The 20,361-nt window shown below is 44.2% G+C and overlaps 1 protein-coding gene across 1 annotated transcript in view; it reads left to right on the forward strand.

The window, feature by feature from the left end:
• LOC126471420 (neurogenic locus Notch protein) overlaps positions 1–20,361 on the forward strand; it is a 381,291-nt gene that overhangs the window by 248,291 nt on the left and 112,639 nt on the right. The window contains exon 4 of the mRNA XM_050099559.1: positions 7,933–8,128. Coding sequence (XP_049955516.1) covers positions 7,933–8,128 — 196 coding nt within the window. The remainder of the gene's footprint in view (positions 1–7,932; positions 8,129–20,361) is intronic.

The following is a 20,361-nucleotide window of genomic DNA, read 5'->3' on the forward strand; positions in this document are numbered from 1 at the left end:
GTCGTTATTTGCTGTGTTGTCACTGGTATTCGGCGTACAAACAGGCGCTAATGGAGGACCCGTGCTTTTTTCGTAGAATCGTCACACCTTAAGTGACTGGCCAGAATGATTACTATCGTAACCGATATTCGTTCGAGTATTTTAAACAGCTACAGCTGTACGTGCTCGACGATGTTGCCGTCGATAGTAACGATCGGATGCCACGAAAGTCTAATACAAATGTCCCTCTAGAACTGACATTTATTATGGACAGAGACTATCTGTAGTCCGATTACAATTATTCGATAGTTGACACTTAATGCGTTGTAGCTAGTTTCCTCCAATCAGAGCGCTCAACGTCACGCCCGAACCGGTCACTGTTACCGAACTGTCAAAACAATTAGTCCACTTCAACTTCCTGGTCGGACTTTCTTCCGTGATGTGTTCGGATCCTGAATCCTGTGTCGGCCCCCAGTTTTTCGTATTTCATCACGCGTGATAACCACACCGAAAACGACACAGACGACGATACTAACGAAATACATAGGTTTCGTTAGCAGCACTAACCACTACACGGCTGGATCCTAACGCACAAGACGCGATTTAGCGTCATTTATACAGTTCTTATAATCACATAATTCGGCTTACATTACACAAGCTTCGCGACATTGTGCGAGGCCGAATTTCTTAAGAATGTCAATTAATCGTTGCGACTGGGACACCAGTCATTAGTACAATAGCTTTATGAAGTGTAATTGCGTAACGAAATGGTTAGCGTATATAAACCAGACGCGTATAAGATCAAAGGTTCGAATCTCGTCAAGTGCAGCGAAATTTTTAATTTTTTTAAATCTAATCAAAAGACTTATTTTTATCCAGTTAATTGGTTTAAATGTATTTTTAATTACTAATACTTCGCCGTGTCATTTTCATCATCGTATTGCGTTTTTTTATTTGCCATTGTTTTTCTTCTTACATTCGTTTTTCATTAGGAATCTGCCTGTGTAGTCCATAATTTGAAATCGATTGCCAAGCAGGATTGCTCATCGGTTGATAACGCGGAATCCCGTGTAGTCGGTGTGAGGGTACTTTCAGGTAACCAGTGACGGCGTGAAATTACAGTTTGCTTTTACCACTGAGACTGAAATTCTTCTGCGGAAAATGGCTATGCAAACAAAGATATTACGAAATTTTTGTGTCTCGAGTTTATTCATAGAACTTAGTCGTAAACGCCGTGAACAAAGTGATCGTGATTGTAGTCCTGTCGCAGATTGTTGATTGATTGCCTTTTTATGAGGTACATGCACACCACGAGGTAGTGGTTAAGTTAGGACATGAAATTACATTCAGGGCTACAAACCCAATCGTCTACCACAGTTCAGTCATTGGTCACTTAAAATCAGTTATCGAAAGAGCATCTCCCATTTCCGTCATACCTTGCGGCGGTTGCTTTCGGCATTGCTCCGCGTTTAACATTAATAGCATTTGTGAGGTGACCCGCCATGTTTGTATGTAGCCTGTAACCGATCGGTAGCCGGTAGCGGATGTGGCGACATTGTAGCGGCAAGAGACGTACGTCAACTATCAAGTAATTTTAACCGGACCATAGCGTCGTCTGTCACGTAAAATATACTGCGTGGATGTCCCAACGAACAGGAGAAGGAAAAATGCTCACGTGAACGTAACTCCCATTGATTTTGCTGTAATAGACTCTCGGACGCCTGTCACGCGTAAGGAAAGACTGATAAAGAATTGTGCTTATACCTCTACTCCGCAAGCCCCTTATGGTATGTGGTGGAGGATATACTGCAGGTAGCATTATCATTTCCTCCCCTTCCCTGTTCCACTCGCGACTGGTGAGTGGGAAGAACGAATATCGGGAAACCTTCTGATGGAGATGTAATTTCTCTGATTTGTCGCATTGTGGTCATTCGCCAGACGTATGTGAGAGGAAGTAATATATTTCCCGTCTCTTCTTGGAACGTACTCTCTCGCAATTCCAGTAGTCAGCTTCTCCGTGGTGCACAACGCCTCTTCTAGTGTTTGCCACTGGAGCTTGTTCAGTAAGCAGGAGTGCGTAACGGAGAAGCTCAACAACCCGAGACGAAACACTCAGCTCCTCATTTGATTTTCTCTGTCGCTTGTATAAATCAGATACGGAAACGATCGCAGACTCTCGAGCGATACTCAAGAATTGGTTGTACAAGTGTTTTATAAAACACTTATTTCGTGGGTAAATTACGAGGGTACTTTAAAAAGTAAGTTACACATTACTGTGGCAGGCCAAGTAATGCTGAACTGCACTTCAGAGTGAGACAGATACACAATTCTATTTCTCGTCATGTTTCGATAAACAAGAGTCGGATCGGTCTACGAATCATTGAATTCCTCGACGATCGAAATCCCCCTGTTGACCACAAAACCATTGAAAGAAACGCTGTGTGAACACCCTCATCGTTGGAAAGTGTGTTACTGTTGCGTTATCTAAACCTCGATTGCTTCCACATTGCTGTCAGTGTTCCACATCCTTCCCGTTCAGAGTTATGCACGCCTATGCAGCCTTGATCAAATTAATGGCACCATTTCATTAGGGCTGTTGGCGAAATTGCGTGTGGCCTATATACCGCCAACATTTCACTCCGAATCTGTGTGCAATTTAGACGTTGTGCGCACAGGAATCATACAGTGTGTTTCGAAAAGGACTTCACAACTTTAAAAAGTCTTATAAATATATTGCAACAAGATATAGAGCTGGGTTTAGTGTTATTTTGTAGCGAAGCACATAAAATTTATTTTACTTTAAACTAAAGATGTTGTATGTAACTGCCGGCCGCGGTGGTCTCGCGGTTCTAGGCACTCAGTCCGGAGCCGCGCGACTGCTACGGTCGCAGGTTCGAATCCTGCCTCGGGCATGGGTGTGTGTGATGTCCTTAGGTTAGTTAGGTTTAAGTAGTTCTAAGTTCTAGGGGACTGATGACCACAGATGTTAAGTCCCATAGTGCTCAGAGTCATTTGAACCATTTGTATGTAACTTGCTCAGTAGCAGCGCAAATTCGTGCTCTAAGTTCAGGTAGAGAAGCCGGCGAAGAAGGTACAAACACGATATCCTAGATAAATCCCAATAAAAGAAAGAGTGGTGTCAGGTCTGGGGAACGTGAGGGTGGAGGGGGGGGGGAGGATGCAATTGGCGCATCATGGCCAATCCATTGACCTCAAAGCAGTCACTGAGAAAATCGCCGACGTTAGCTACGCACTGGGTTGGTGCACCTTCTTGCATGAAGTAAACATTTCGTTCTTGGTCATCCTCATCTATTTATAGTATCAAAAACTGTTGTAACATTTCCAGGTACTCTATCCCGTTTATGGTTCTTGCTCAATGCACAAAAAACGTTCAGTTTAGGGCTACCACGAACATGTTGCAATGTTTCATGTGGATTTTCACTGCTCGACATCCTACAATTGTGTGTGTTAACCTTTCCACTTCAGTGAAAAGTCGACTCGTCAGAAAAGATGATTTTGTCCAAGAAATGTTCATCCTCGTGCAATCGATTTAACATCCACACAGAAGATCTTGCGAGCAATTTTATCAGTGTCTTTTATTACTTGTACGATCGTCACATGCAAACCGTTTGTCAACACACGCAAAACAGTCGTATGTGGGATCTGCAGTTCGCGAGATGCACGCCGGGTCGATTTCGTAGGGCTGTTGACAACAACGTCGTCAGATGTACTCGAACGACCTGATGATTTCCCATACCTTATCGAGCACTCTCTTTCTACCAAATATTTATGCCACTCATGATGAGCTTTAGCGTACTTGGTGCGAAAATTACGCTGAACTGTTGTCGCCGACCTCCATTCTTCAAACCAAAACACACAGCTACTACGCTCAGGTCCAGTGACGGCAGCCATCTTTAACGCAACTGCCGCTAGCGCTCCTTACCGTGCGATTCGGCACTACAGAACTACGCTAGACAAAACTTTATTTCCTTACAAATTGACACTACAGTCACCTCTGTATGTGCTATGAATTAATTTATATGAATTTTCAAAATTGTAAAGTCCTTTTTGAAACATCCTGTACTGTCCGTCGCACTTCAGCTGTCAAGTACATTTGCAGTTGTTGCTCCATTTCACTCGCACACTGCGATGCCTCTGCTATCTCTATCGCAGCATAACTGTCTCTGCAGGAAACCCGGAATGTGTAGTCTCTCTTGACAGTCCGCCACTCTTGTTAGGCAATGGTCTTAGCGTGGGACGACATATATAACTTTCTGAAATCACTATGTACTTACGCATTTTCCAATGAATCTTAACCACACATTGGCTTCTCCTAAAATTAGTTTTGTGGCCATTCTATTTCACGTCGTTCCGAACGATTACTTGTAGTTATTTAACGTTTGTTGCTGTCTTCAGTGATAGATCACTGACAGCGTTATCGGGCAGTATTGTATAGTTTCTCCTTTTAATGTGCAAAACGCTACATTTACTTACGTTCTGGGTCCCTGATCCAATCATTGATTCTCTGCAGGGCCTTCCGTCATTTTGCTACAAAGTTCTGTATGCTTGTGCGTCTCTCGTCAAGAAGTGAGGCTAAGTTACGATTAATACTGTACAGAGTCACCACGACGTGTCAGATCTGTTCTGAAGTAATTTTGTCATTTAAATAAGTTTGGCTCGGTGTTACATAACCTTCGATACGAAAGAATCAATGTTAAGTGCTCGATACGCACAGAGATGTTCTCGGGCCCGTGCGCCATGCGTTGATCTAGCAGTACACTTAAAGGCTCTTACTGCTCGTAGTCCAATAAAGCAACTTGTTAACGCGTCGCCACGGTTTATATTAGAAGGCCACGAACTGGCAATGGCTTCGATTTGTCCTCTCCATCCGACGAGTGTACAAATGTTCACCACTTTTTGCAGTAATACAATAACTCCGGGAAAGAATAATGATTTCCAAAAGCAAGATAGTGAACCAGAAACGGAATGTATAATACGAGAAATCACGAGAGGTTGCAAGGAGCAACGTAAAGTGACAGTCGTATTTATGCTGTACGTCCGGGAGCACCAGAACCAGGTGGCTGGCTGTTCAACAGGCTGCAGCAGGTGGCTCCGCGTGTAAACAGACAATGATCTTACACAACACACACGCACGCCAGCCACTGCCGGAGAAAAAGCGCTGCGCCCCGTGTGCGTGTGTTTACATGCGCGGCTTCGCGTGTAGAGGAAAAAGGTTACACCGTCTGTCCTAACTGCAAAGCTAAAGAAATGAGACCGTCGTTTAATTAACTCCACAAGGAAAGTAGTTGTACGTGACGTTCGCCGGCCGCGGTGGTCTCGCGGTTCTAGGCGCGCAGTCCGGAACCGTGCGACTGCTACGGTCGCAGGTTCGAATCCTGCCTCGGGCGTGGATGTGTGTGATGTCCTTAGGTTAGTTAGGTTTAAGTAGTTCTAAGTTCTAGGGGACTAATGACCACAGCAGTTGAGTCCCATAGTGCTCAGAGCCATTTGAACCATTTTGTACATGACGTTTCTCGGAGTACCGACGTAGGAGGAACTGAAAGCAAAGCCTAAATTCACTACTGCGCTACGAATGACATTCGACAAGATACCAGTAACTTCCAAATCGGATTGATGTCGCCTATATACAAAAATGTGAAACAACACATTATCACGCCTAGTACGGTGTAGTAAACAACTGGCAATCACAACATCTTCCAGTCGTCTCGGAATGGCTAAATACGTGGTTTTAAAGCGAAGCTTGTACTACTCTTCCTGCAGAATAGTGGCCAATTCAAATAACGATGGCGGAGGTGGACAGCGATCTCCAAAGGCTCAATAATATTGAGGTGTGATGACTGTGGTGGCCAGCAGAGAGGCTGTGTAAACAGCGGCCCTGTCGCCATTTGGGAACAAATATTGTACCGTGGGATGTCACATGATGCGACCCTGGGGCCCATGGAATACCACGACATGGCTGCGCAAATCGTAACAAAACACTCGGCATGTTTCACTCTTGCGACGTAAACTAGGCCAGAAGTTGGAAACAGTGTGGAAGAAGACTCATTACTGTTGAGTGATTTTTGAATTCCGGTTTGCCCTGCGATTCCTAGCGTATGGGACTCTATTAGTGTTCTTTTGAGGCCGAGAAGGTTTTTGCGTGCGACATTTAGTTACTTTTCCACCTATCGTTCTCTCAGTTTTCGTCACAATTCTCTTCACTCGCCGTCTGTCACGATCACTCGACACACAGTTTTGTCCACGCTGTGGCTTGGTAGGCGACGTTTTTCCGCTTTTCGTATATGTAGTAGAAATGTTCGATACGGTAACTCATGAAACACCAAACACATCGTTCGAATTCACTTAGCTTCGACATAACTAAAAAGACCACTATTCTGATCACGACTGACACAACTTATTGACAACTCTGCGAATTATTTATTATGTTTTGAGTTTATTTGGGAAAAACAATTATCAGTTTTACAAAATGGTATCTCGTAGGGCCACTGATAAAAGCGGGTTTAAGCACTGTGGCGCTGATGTGACTTACGTAGTTTTGAAGCACTTTCCCGGCTCACACGTAAGTTTTACCTCTATTTCTATTTTTATTTCCCCTATTTTGATTCTAAATTATCACAAGTCAAGTGTTTTTGCTACCACCGTCCGGTATTCGTACCTGACTCGGTGTCACTAAGTTCAGTAAAAGAAAGCACAACTTGGCTTACTAATTCCCTCTTTTTGGCTCTTAGTATTTGCTATCGTTGAAGAACCGACCATAATGACCATGTCTGTCTGTAAGATCTTAGTTTTTCTTACTTTAGCTGCTCTCGAGTCACAGTTATAACAATTGTGTCACAAAACGGTGGTGACATTGTGGCGATATGTAAAGTTCACGTCAACGCGAAGGTCGATTGAAACGCCACACTGCTTTACCGCGAATGATCCTTTTGGAGGTGCTAAGCCCTTGAAGTGGCTGACCCATCAAGTTATAGAGGGACCTACAGTCTGACGTGTACACGGAACCACGGTACAACTTGGAATTTTTTACGTTAACAAAACATTGCCTATATGCACAGCATATAAGAGAGCAAGTGTTTCACGGATGTTTCCGCTTGTAACTGCCTAACGTTTTTCTCTCTCCCTTCTCGGAGCCTTTTGTCAGCATGACAACACATGTCTTATATGAGATTGTAGGCTGGTGTTCTCATTTCGATGTCGCGGTGTTAATATCGGCGCACGCGCGGGCCGTCGGCAGCGGAGGCCATCGTTAGGAGTGTTCGGTGCACTGTGTGTTCAGGCACAGCATGTTACTGTTCGTATGTCCTGGTTGACCAGTCTGGCCATCCTACGACGTGAGACATCTGCAGTGAGACGTGGCCGGCCAACCGCACCACGTCGTGACGCGGTTTCGCCTCGTGTCGAAGACACTCGCCACAGCATTCCTCGAACAGCCGACACGACGCGTCATTTCCGAAATGCTCGTTTTGAGCCTCCGGGCAATCACAATCTGCCGTAGGTCAACCTCGAACAGATCGTGCACCTTCCTCATTCAACACACGGAGAGCACGCTCAGTGATACTACCAGTAGTCATTCCTCAGGTTACGCTGCTAACGCCTGGCCGATTTATACCGATAGTAGGTCGGTGGTCATAATGTTGTGGCCGATAAGAGTACGTGTTCTGTTTGCACAGAAACCTTAGAGCGCGTGTGCTACTCGCACTTGTCCGGGATTTTTCGTATTCACGAGGTGTTAGTACCAAAGCAGACTGGCGGCTTCAGTTTCCTGTATCCTTTAGAAACATCACACCTCCAGTAGTTTCTTACGACTTGGAGTGATTTTTGTAGGTCGTTTCTTGTCGAGTTCTCTAGTGCCTGCCATGTAAATGCTAATAATCTCGAAGACAGTACCGCAGGTGCAGAGTTCAAAGTTGTGACGCTGTGGTGGTGTTTCAGGGCAGCACTGCGAGCTGCAGGATCACTGCGCATCGATGCCGTGCCGCAACGGCGCCGACTGCACGTCGATGGGCGACACGTACAAGTGCCGGTGCGCGCCCGGCTTCGTGGGGCCGTCGTGCAGCGAGGATGTGGAGGAGTGTCGCGACGACCCCTGCGTGCACGGCAAGTGCGTCAACACGCACGGCTCTTACAAGTAAGTACTGCTCTCTTTTTGTTGACCCAGTGCATTGCGTTGTTTCGACCTAGCAAACTTCGATAACACGATCATCCTTTGCACCTTGTAACTCTTATTTTACGTAATTGTTACGAAGAAATGGAAAGGAATTAGATCGTATGTAAGGCATCGTTTTATAGTTTTGTTATTGCCTGAAATGTTTCAGCACGTTGTGTGCTGTCTTCAGTAAGATTTTTCTTTAATTTCTGTTATAAAAAATGACTGTTACATATTATCCTCTTCTATAGGTTATACGAATTTTTGGCCCAAAAATAATTACCATTGCAAAGGAGCTATATTAGATGTCGAATATTGTATATTAGTTTACATACAGTTAACACGAGTGGAGACTTTATTTGTTGTTCACTAAAAGTACTTCAAGATTTACGTCTAGGATACTGAATTTGGAAATAATAGAGATATACATTTGTTCACGTATCTCACGTGACGTTATTAGTTGTGCCTGCTGTTAGTTTTATATCCACCACATATTCCACAGCTTCTGCAAACAGTGAAACGTTTCCTCTTTTTCTTCCAGACTGGGGATCGCTATGTATCGTGCTATCTAGTGTGGTACTTACGGTTTATTATGTTGTGGTATTGCTTTCCTTGTTAGTGACGCGTTCAAGCACTGGTTATTTTGCTGTTGTCAGTCAGCAAAGCACAAGGTTTCTGCTGCCGTTTCACTTGTTCTAGCTATGTGTTGTTCATTTGTTTCGTTGGGAGCGAGGTGTACGAATGTGAGCCGCAACACCTCAAACGAGAAATGCAACACCTGGAAACTGTTCTGAGGAGCAATGGGTGCTCCTCAAATTACATTAGAAGTGTAACAGAGCCAAACACTCGGCGAAGTAAGGAACCAGAAAAAGAAATGTCGGGTACGGCCTTCCTGCCATACATTCCCAGAGTGACGGACAGAATCGGCCGTATATTGCGCAAACAGTGCGTAAAGACGATTTTCAAACCGACAAGGAAGTGTCTTAGATCGGCGAAGGAGAAAAGAGACCCACTTGCAATGTCGGGAATATACCGTATACCACGCACATGCGGAAAAGTTTGTCGGAATGACTGGACGATCAATTAACACCAGGATCAAAGAGCATAAGCGACATTGCAGGTTGGGGCAGGTGGAGAAATCGGCCGTGGCAGAGCACGCACTGAATGAGACCGACCACGTAATAAAATTCGCCTACACGGAAGTTCTGGCTGTAGAGAAGCACTATCACACGCGCTTGTTCAGAGAAGCTGTAGAAATACAAAAACACGCGAACAGTTTCAACAAGAAAGAGGAAAGCCTTAAGGTAAACGGATCCTGGCTTCCCGTACTGCAGAGAACGACCGTCGCAGGTAGCGAGAGGAGAACCGCACCGCAAATGACCGCGGAGAAGCCCTCGGACGTTGGCGCGCCAGGTACATATAGTCTGCGGCCGCGAGCTCGCCTCCAGTTCACCACCGGTAGTGATGGGCTAAACTGCGATTTTCCGATATCAGTGATTTCTGTGGATGCTACTTTTCAGTATCTGTTATTCTTAACTGTGATTTGTCGTAGTTAAGAGTCGCAGTTAAGGAACCTAGGTCGTGTATCCCTCCGCCACTGCTATTTCTGCTACTTCCGCGATTTCTGCGACTTCTGCTACTTCTGCGATTTCTGCGACTTCTGCTACTTCTACGATTTTTGTGACTCCTGCGATTTCTGCGACTTACCACCGTATGAAAAAGTTACATCTGTCCACACAGAAAATTGCATCTCAACAAACCTGTCATTGGTAAGTATGTTTTACGTTTGTTCTTCCGTTGGCTTTAATTTTGTATTAAAGAAACAACTGTGAAAATATTAATAGTGTAATTAATATGTAAGTAGCCATACAGTAGCGTAATAGTTCGTGTTTATAAAATGAATTCTAACATATTGTTATGTTCACAGGTACCCGAACTACATTTCAGTCACTCAGCAAAGTGATAACTCAAAATATCATTGTCAACAGATCTGGAGAAATTGCCACTGTGTCTTTAGACCGTTTTCGTCGGACGAGAGGTTTGTTTCTAAGTGTTTCGATGGACTTAATTACTTCAGTGAGATCGTTCTTGCAAATGTGAAATATACCCCATTCAGTGGCTTTCATTAGAGCAAATATTAGCAATCTACTCTCAATTATATTGCTTGTAATTAGTGACAGCAAAAATTGTTCAATAATCCTTGTGATTTTGCAGACACAGTTCTGACTCTGATTAGTGGTTGCTGTACGTATCTATCCACATCAAGGCTGTTGAGGGAGACTCGTGAAGATTCAAGACAACTCTTAGAAGATTTTGCAGTTTAAAAGGGACATAATTGTGAAATAAGTTTGCAGATGAGTGATTAAACTGTGTTTTATTGAAGTTGTTGTGCGATTTTAAAGGAATAATAAATGTTAAATACAGTGAGTGAATAATGAAAATCTCATTTTCCGCATGTTTAAGCCGTCCTATACCCGTAATTTTCCGCCACTTATTTACTGGTAAACACTAGTTGGAGAGTGACATGCCGCCCCTCCCTTTCTCCACAATCTTGGTGTGACACTGACCTGTAACATATCCCAAAGTCTACAACATGCATTTTGAGGCTGTTGATATGAAAGTGGGAAGTACAGATCTTCCAGTTAAATCAGGAATAGCTTAAGTGCATTACTTGAAAGTAACACAGGAAAAGCTCACTTATGTAGGTGGTAGTAGTGTCGGCAAAAAGTTCTTGTGTGTGAAGTTGCCATGTAGAACACCAGGTGTAAAACTTTTATCCCGAGTCTTGAACTGTGTCGGAACAAAAGTGAGGTATTCATATGACTCAATAATACTGCTTTCATTTCACTACACTTATACAGATGTCTGAGTTCTGCTGTGTTAACATTGCAAAGTCCTGTAGGCATGTGGAGTATTAAGCAAAACTGTCATATTGGAAGCAGAATCAAACACATTTGTTACGTTACTTGATATTTTCAGGAGAAAAAAGCAATGTTGCTTCTTATTAATATAATACTGTCAGAGTCACAGCTGTGTTTGACCAACAATAACTGATGCTGAATGTGCATGTCGTCAGATAATGTGAGGGGCTTATTTCAGTAGTGGTACAAGTCCATTACCTCCACTTTTCTGTCTATAATGCTTCTGAAATTAATGATCCAAACAAACATAAATAAAGGTTCATCTCTAGCAAGAAGCCATATGCTTGAATATTTCTGGTATCTCAACTGCAGATTTTTCAGCGCTCATTTAACTTTACGACTCTGTATCTCAAAATGAACAAAAATTGACTTGTACCACTAATGAAATAAGTCCTTCATATGCAGCACACCGATCTCGTGAGGCACAAGGCTTTTATAACGAAATACTTACGTCGGTCAACAGATGGCACTAGGAAAAGAATATTAACTGCGCTTTTTAGTTGCTACTTGCGACTCTTAGTTGCGACTTGTCACGGAAATCGCAGTTAGACTCGATATCGTGTCGCAGAGATGAGCGCAGTACGAACTTTGGCCAACAGATGGCACTGTTAACTGCGCTTTTTAGTTCCTACTTGCGACTTCTAGCCGCGACTTGTCACTGAAATCGCAGAAAGCAGTACGGAATTCGGCCAACAGGTGGCTCATGGCGTTGAATGTGAAATGCTACTTGCGTCTGCTAACTGTGACTGAAATCGCAGTTAGATTTTGTAAAGTTGTTATTCTGATATCTGTGACTACTCAATCACTGTGATTTCTAACAGATACGCGATTTCCTGCCCACCACTAACCACCGGCAATGGAGGGTGAAGCTTTGACAATGCCAGCCACTCGTGCTGGCGAAACGTCAGAAAAATCATTAGATGAACGCCGGCCGAAGAACCCGAGACAGAAGCCAGTAGGCAGTTTGTCAGTGCTAAAAATATTAATTTTTTTAAATGAAACTTTTTTTAAATGAGTAATGTTTATTACCAAAGTTTCCACTCCTTTGAAATATTGGGTTATTATAGAAATTGGGAAAAACGACCAGCACTACTTTACAAAAACGCCTGCAGTTAGAAAGCAGCAAGAAACACACGAGCTAAGAATTGGACAGCATTGCAGAGAGACGCCGTGTGGCGTGGCCCTCAACTGGCCCCTCGCTGTCGTCCTCGTATTATAGAATGATAGTTTGGAAGTGCGGCAGCAACTAAACATAGTCCTCCATTGGTTTACAAGATTAAACGCGGGAGGAGCCACAAAATACTTGCGACGTGTCGTATATGGAGAAAACGGTCACAGTGTCCCTTGTGAGAGAAGGTAAATTTGATTGATGTAGCTATAACTTTCTTGACGCGCTATAAACTTGGGATAACAACTGAAACTTAAATTGTGGTTGCTCCAGGGTGGAAAAATGATATCATCCAAAAGTGACGATGGAGGAATGTCACCAGCTAGTGACCTTCCGCTCTCGCCGCCGCCGCGCCCATTTCCTTGACTTTGGCCAGACTTGTCGAAGACTGATTTCTGCCACAGTCTCATCCCCATATCGATCGTAATGTTATAGTTCATCACCTTAATCGTAATTTTTTAAATATTTGTCCTAAGTCTGCGTTTTTACGCAAAGTAATAGCAATAAAAAACCGAAATCGGTTATTTTATAAACCGCTTATTTTGAGTGGTTTTAACGGTAGGGTTAAACTGGAGACGTAAAGAACCGTTATAACCGATAACGCGTTGTTTCACCGATAATCGCCGTCCAAACGACTAGTTCCTCCCTTTCTTTCCTTATTCAGCAGAGGTGGTCTTTGTTATAAACTGAGCATTTAACACTTTAAATGTCCTCCGATTTGGCCTCGAGTCTCAGATATCACGCCACATCACTCGATAACGTGTTACCAATTCTTCGTGTTCTTCTTCAGTCATTAGAGAGGTGCACCACAGTGGAAAGTACCAGAGCGTTTGTCGTTTCTCGTAAATAACGAACTGGGAAGAATCGGCAGTGGTCATAAATTGTCACATTGTCCGATTTCGTGGTACGAGATGACCAGCGCTGGCCTTTTAGTCTCAGTCGAGCGGTCCGTCCATCTTTGTGGTGGTGTTCCACTCGGCCAGTGAGTGGAGAGCTGGAATGTGTGCCGTTGTGCTGGCCGGAGCGGCGGCGTCGCGGACCCGCAGTCAGCATCTCGCGGAGAACAATGAGCACAACTGCTGACGTGTCGCCGCTCCCACGCTAGCTATTATTTATTCGCGTTTCGGGACTATTTGTTCGTACCTGGCTTTTCGTACCGAGCGACTGACCGTTCGTTGCCCTATCGGCTTCTCGTTCCGCTGTCGCCCCAATAGCGCGACGCAGCGTTCGCCACTCACGGGGCCTCCAAAATCGTGTGTTCAGAGATGTTATACGTCGAACAATTTCGCCACTACAGAGGCTTTAACGTTATCCCACAGTCGTGGCCATTCCTGGATTGTTGTTTTCCAGCGATATATGTGCCTCTTAGACGCCAGAGGGCCTCATACGGGTGTTCGGAAATTCCCGTTACAAATATCTAGAGGGGAGTGAGTACATAATATTTTGATCGAGAACCCACGTCCGTTCAGGTTATAACACGTCCACGTTTGCTGAGGGGAAGAGGTGTTTGTCCTGGTACAAAGGACGATGTGTACTCATGTTCAGGAATTTGAGCACCGGTTTGGTATCGACGCGCTTGCTGGTATTCTGGAAGGTCGTGTTATTGGGCCATACCTCCTTTCGCTCGAGCTAACTGGTGCTGCATGCTTGGTCTTTCTTCAAAATATACTGGACCCATTCTTGGAGGCTGTGTTATTGAATATCCGTCAGGAGATGTGGTTTCAGCACGATGGTGAACCACCTCACTTCTCACATGCGGTTCTGAGACATCTCAACAGACGTTATGGTGGAAGATAGATAGGCCGAGGTGGTCCAAACGCGTGGCTGCCGTGATCGCCAGATTTAACATCTATAGACTACTTCTTGTGGGGTCGTTTGCCAAGTTTGCTTTACGAGAGTCTCGTAGAGACAGAGGAAGATCTGCTGGCACGAGTTCTGACCCTTGCAGTAGGAACTGAAGAGATACCAGGTGGGATGGAGAGCGTGTACCAGAAAATGCTTCGTGGGTAAAATGTCTGTAACAGTGTTGGTGGTCGTCACATCGAGCCGCTGTTGTAATGCATCACTACTGTTCTGTACGTACAGTATGCTGGGTTCTCTCTTGTTCGTGAATAATCTAAACACGTAATGTTTAATTGATAATAAAAACAAATGTGTTTAAGTGATAAATGGATGTTTCGCCACATTTCCTTTCCAGTTGTTGCCTAATAACTGTACTGCGTCACGCTTAATTAAACTCCTCAAGCAGAAAGATGAGTTAAACATGTGAACTGAAACCGTCGTACAACGAAAATGGTACGTTTCTGGGTACGGGTTCCTGTTCAAAATATTATGCACTCACTGCCCTGTACAAGAGCTAGAATTTTGTAACCGGCATGTCCGAACACCCTGTATGTGCCCCTTTGACGCAAGAGGACATCATACAACAGACTTACTTAGTTTGAGCTGCAGACGAATGTCCGATCGTCGAGAATATGGTTCGTCGTATAGCAAAAGAGTGTTGTTATATCGTTAGAGCGTTACTACAGGTCCCAAATTTGGCCGACGTGTGATGCTGCATTTTCTTTGCACTGCTTATCCCGAAGCCGAGCCAGAGCCATCTCTGGCTACAACGGGCTTGGAGTAAAGGCAGTGGCGTTGCGGTTGACAAAAATACTTTCTCGCGCAAATTTGGACTACAGTGTTGACTCAATATGCGGGAGACGCTGTAGTGGCGAATTCAGAATCGCAGAGCGGTTTGTGCAGTATCATATCGTGATGATCTGAGGCGCCACTCGGCTCCTTGGTCGATTCTGGATTATTCTTAGTGTGGGGCAATGTCCACAATGCCCGGTAGGCGTGGAAAGCTGTAGACGCCGAAGTGGTATCCTTCCATTGTTTTCTTGTCCTCTTCTGTGGAGGACAGGTCCAGGCTCTTCCAGCTGACGTGGCGTCAGTTTAACATGTTTGGCGCTATGCCATAAGATGTAGACGCTCTAAAGGAAGCTGTCCTATCTTGGGCATGTAATATTGCCCTGTGCAGATCCATAACTACAGGTAGAAGATACGTTGATTCCTTCTGGGTAATGATACTTCTACGAATAATAGTACGATTTCTACAGATATGTTTTTGCCGACCATATCATTATTACTGTACTCTGTAGCATCTAAAAAAACTGTCGTGTAATTATGTAAGAGCAGATTTAAAAAAGTAAGTAATATATTATCATGACCGGCTAAGTAACTTCACGTATACACCTGTATTCTCAACCAGTTTCAGTTTTAGCAGCCACCTTCACAGAGGTAAAGCTTTACATCGATAGATCAAAATACACCAAAATCAAACAAGATATAGCTGTATACCCAGTACAGACTTGCTCCATAATGACCTTCAAAACACTATGAATCATAAAAGTGCAATAGTGTATACCATGATTCTTAGTTTTTAACAGCTAAGAATCGTCTAGTATACAGTAATGTATTGTTACGCATCATAGTGTTTGGAAAGTTATCAAGTATGTGTGTGCTATTATGGAGCAATTTCGTATTGTTTGTTGTGTTTGAATTTCATGTATTCCTCATACACTGTGTGATCAAAAGTATCCGGACACCCCCAAAAACATACTTTTTCATATTAGGTGCATTGTGCTGTCACCTACTGCCAGGTAGTCATTAGACATGGTGAGAAAACAGAATGGGGCGCACCGCGGAACTCACGGACTTCTAACTTGGTCAGGTGATCGCGTGCCACTTGTCTCATACGTCTGTACGCGAGATTTACACACTCCTCAACATCCCTAGGTCCACTGTTTTCGACGTGATTGTGAAGTTGAAACGTGAAGGGACACTTAGAGCACGAAAGCGTACAGGCCGACCTCGTCTGTTGACTGACACAGACCGGCGACAGTTGAAGAGCGTCATAATGTGTAATAGGCAGACATCTTTCCACACCAGCACACAGGAACTCCAAACTACATCAAGATCCACTGCAAGTACTATGGCAGGCGGGAGGTGAGAAAACGTGGATTTCATGGTCGAGCGGCTGCTCATAAACCACATATCCCGGTAAATGCCAAACGACGCCTCGCTTGGTGTAAGGAGCGTAAACATTGGACGATTGAACACTGGAAAAACGTTGTGTGGACTAACAAATCACGGTACACAGTGTGGCGATCCGATGGCAGGCTGTGGGTATTGGGAATGCCCGGTAAACGTCATCTGCCAGTGTGTGTAGTGCCAACAATTAAATTCGGAGGCGGTGGTGTTATAGTGTGGTCGTATTTTTCATGGAGGGGGCATGCACCCCTTGTTGTTTCGCGTGGCACAATCACAGCACATTCCTACACTGTTGTTTTAAGCACCTTCTTGCTTGCCACTGTTGAAGAGCAATTCGGGGATGGCGATTGCCTCTTTCAACACGATGGAGCACTGTTCGTAATTCACGGCTATGGCGGAGTGATTACACGACAGTAACATCCCAGTAATGGACTAGCCTGCACAGAGTCCTGACCTGAATCCTATAGAACACCTTTGGGATGTTTTGAAACGCCGAATTCTTGCCAGGCCTCACCAACTGACGTCGATACCTCTCCTCAGTGCAGCACTGCGTGAAGAATGGGCTGCCATTCCCCAAGAAACCTTCCAGCACCTGACTGAACGTACGACTGCGAGAATGGAAGCTGTCATCAAGGCTAAGGGTGGGCCAACACCATATTGGAATTCCAGCGTTACCGATGGAGGGCACCACGAACTTTTAAGATATTTTCAGCCAGGTGTCCGGCTACTTTTGATCACATAGTGTATGTCGATGTACAGCTTTCCCCACGTAATGATGTGTGCTAGAACTGAAACCGGTTGAGAATAAAGGCGTATACGTATACCTTGGGGGCTTAAAACCCATTTCTTCAAATAGTTGACAGCCGTAAAAAGTTACCTACTAGAAGTCGTTAATAAACAAGCGATGGGACGTTCTACTAATCGTTCAATTCCTCGACGACAGAAATCCGCCCCTCGATCACGGAACTGTGCTAGAAACTGTGTGAACGTCCTCGTCATCAGAAAATCTACCGAGCGAGGTGGCGCAGCGGTTAGCACACTGGACTCGCATTTGGGAGGACGACGGTTCATACCCGCGTTCGGCCACCCAGATTTAGGTTCTCCGCGATTTCCGTAAATCGCTTCAGGCAAATGCCGGGATGGTTCCTTTGAAAGGTCACGGCCAATTTCCTTCCCCATCTTTCCCTCGACCGAAGGGGCCGATGACCTCGCTGTTTGGTCCTCCGAATCAATCAACCAACCGACCAATTGGAAAATCAGCGATTTCCGCTAACCAGTTCCTCGATTGCTTAGACATCGTCGTATGTGATCGATGTTGATAGTCTTCCTTCTTGATCAGCTTAACCCACGTCTGTGCCGGGTTGGTCAAATTGTTGGCAGCATTACGCTATGACTGGACGCGACCTTGCATTTGGTTCACACACTGCCTGAATTTCACGGTGAATCTGCCTACAATTTAGACAATTTGCTCAGAAGAATCGCGCTGTTCGGCGTACTTCCAACTTTCGAGTTCGTTTCCAGTTGTCACGCCATGTAACTCCCACACTTTGATGTACTTGTATCCGTACCGCAGCAGAACTGTCTCTGCACAAAACTCGGAGCATGTACTCCCTTCTGACAATGCGCCATACTCGATGCGTTTGGGACGACATGTGCAACTTTAAGTCCCTCGTACTACCTACTGTAAGGAAGCAGAGACTAGGTTACATAGAAGAAAATAATTAGAAACCGTTCAAAAAAAAAATTGTCACTAGTATTGGTGTATTGAGCCCCAAAGCGGGAAAGCTACTGCATATATATATTTTTTTGTAGCTTGGTATGGGGAGCTCCGAAATTTAAGCAGCAGCGTCACTGAAATGTAGGAATTGTTCTAAGGACTGATCATTTCTGACGGTCTCCTCTACAGCTAAATGCCATGGAGGACGCGAATGCGGAAAACGAGTATACCTTTGTCACTTATCTAGATATAACGCCTCCGTTTTCAGTTGGTTTATAGCGCAAGTGCCGGCCGAAGTGGCCGTGCTGTTAAAGGCGCTGCAGTCTGGAACCGCAAGACCGCTATGGTCGCAGGTTCGAATCCTGCCTCGGACATGGATGTTTGTGATGTCCTTAGGTTAGTTAGGTTTAACTAGTTCTAAGTTCTAGGGGACTAATGACCTCAGCAGTTGAGTCCCATAGTGCTCAGAGCCATTTGAACCATTTTTTATAGCGCAAGTAAGAGCCTGCATTAGCAGTTGTTTATACTGCTATTAAGTGTCTGCAGCAAAAGTGTTGTCTTCGCCCTCATGAACTTCGACCACAGCAGAATAAATCATTCTTGTATACTGGCTAGAATTTCTGCACCCTCCCTGTTCTGAAGATGTAGTTGAATCAGTCTACGTTCTAGAAGAAAACCACACTAGCCATCAGTACTTCTGTTATGTGACAAAGCGAGACGACTTTCAGTTCACTGTGTTCATTAAGATAATCTAAGGACAAGGGGAGGATCAGTTTGGATTCCGTAGAAAGGTTGGAACACGTGAGGCAATACTAACCTTACGACTTATCTTAGAAGAAAGATTAAGAAAAGGCAAACCTACGTTTCTAGCATTTGTAGTCTTAGAGAAAGCTTTTGACAACGTTAACTGGAATACTCTCTTTCAAATTCTGAAGGTGGCAGGGGTAAAATACAGGGAGCGAAAGGCTATTTACAATTTGTACAGAAACCAGATGGCAGTTATAAGAGTCGAGGGGCATGAAAGGGAAGCAGTGGTTGGGAAAGGAGTAAGACAGGGTTGTAGCCTCTCCCCGATGTTGTTCAATCTGTATATTGAGCAAGCAGTAAAGGAAACAAAAGAAAAATTCGGAGTAGGTATTAAAATTCATGGAGAAGAAGTAAAAACTTTGAGGTTTGCCGATGACATTGTAATTCTGTCAGAGACAGCAAAGGACTTGGAAGAGCAGTTGAACGGAATGGACAGTGTCTTGAAAGGAGGATATAAGATGAACATCAACAAAAGCAAAACGAGTATAATGGAATGTAGTCAAATTAAATCGGGTGATGCTGAGGGAATTAGATTAGGAAATGAGACACTAAAAGTAGTAAAGGAGTTTTGCTATTTAGGGAGTAAAATAACTGATGATGGTCGAAGTAGAGAGGATATAAAATGTAGACTGGTAATGGCAAGGAAATCGTTTCTGAAGAAGAGAAATTTGTTAACATCGAGTATAGCTTTAAGTGTCAGGAAGTCGTTTCTGAAAGTATTTGTATGGAGTGTAGCCATGTATGGAAGTGAAACATGGATGATAAATACTTTGTACAAGAAGAGAATAGAAGCTTTCGAAATGTGGTGCTACAGAAGAATGCTGAAGATAAGGTGGGTAGATCACGTAACTAATGAGGAGGTATTGAATAGGATTGGGGAGAAGAGAAGTTTGTGGCACAACTTGACTAGAAGAAGGGATCGGTTGGTAGGACATGTTTTGAGGCATCAAGGGATCACAAATTTAGCATTGGAGGGCAGCGTGGAGGGTAAAAATCGTAGAGGGAGACCAATAGATGAATACACTAAGCAGATTCAGAAGGATGTAGGTTGCAGTAGGTACTGGGAGATGAAGAAGCTTGCACAGGATAGAGTAGCATGGAGAGCTGCATCAAACCAGTCTCAGGACTGAAGACCACAACAACAACAACAACAACAACAAGGACAATTACAGCGCAGTTCTTCATAACACACTTCGTAGTTCCGTTAAGTCAACAGTACTGTCAAGAACTTTGGAGGTATGTCATCCCGTTGCATTGTATCTAAGAGTGTGAAAGCGTTTGCCGCACTGCATTTATGTCATTGCATGTTTTTTTGAGACAGTGGACGCCGGTCTTTCTTTCTTAGTTCTTATCTTATTTAAAGCAGGAATGCGTATTGGACATTTCCAGATTTTGAAAACAGGGCTCACGAGAACCTTGATAATAGTTGTGTGCTTAAAGTTCACAGTTTCCAGGAACCACAAAAATAGCCACATTTGACAATAACTGCTTTTTTGCGTGCCCATGACCCCACGTTAGTATATTGGATGACAAGGCATCTGTTTCTGAGAAACTGACGAGTGTTCCC

Source organism: Schistocerca serialis, chromosome 3 (assembly GCF_023864345.2).
Source record: "Schistocerca serialis cubense isolate TAMUIC-IGC-003099 chromosome 3, iqSchSeri2.2, whole genome shotgun sequence".
Lineage (NCBI taxonomy): Eukaryota > Metazoa > Arthropoda > Insecta > Orthoptera > Acrididae > Schistocerca > Schistocerca serialis.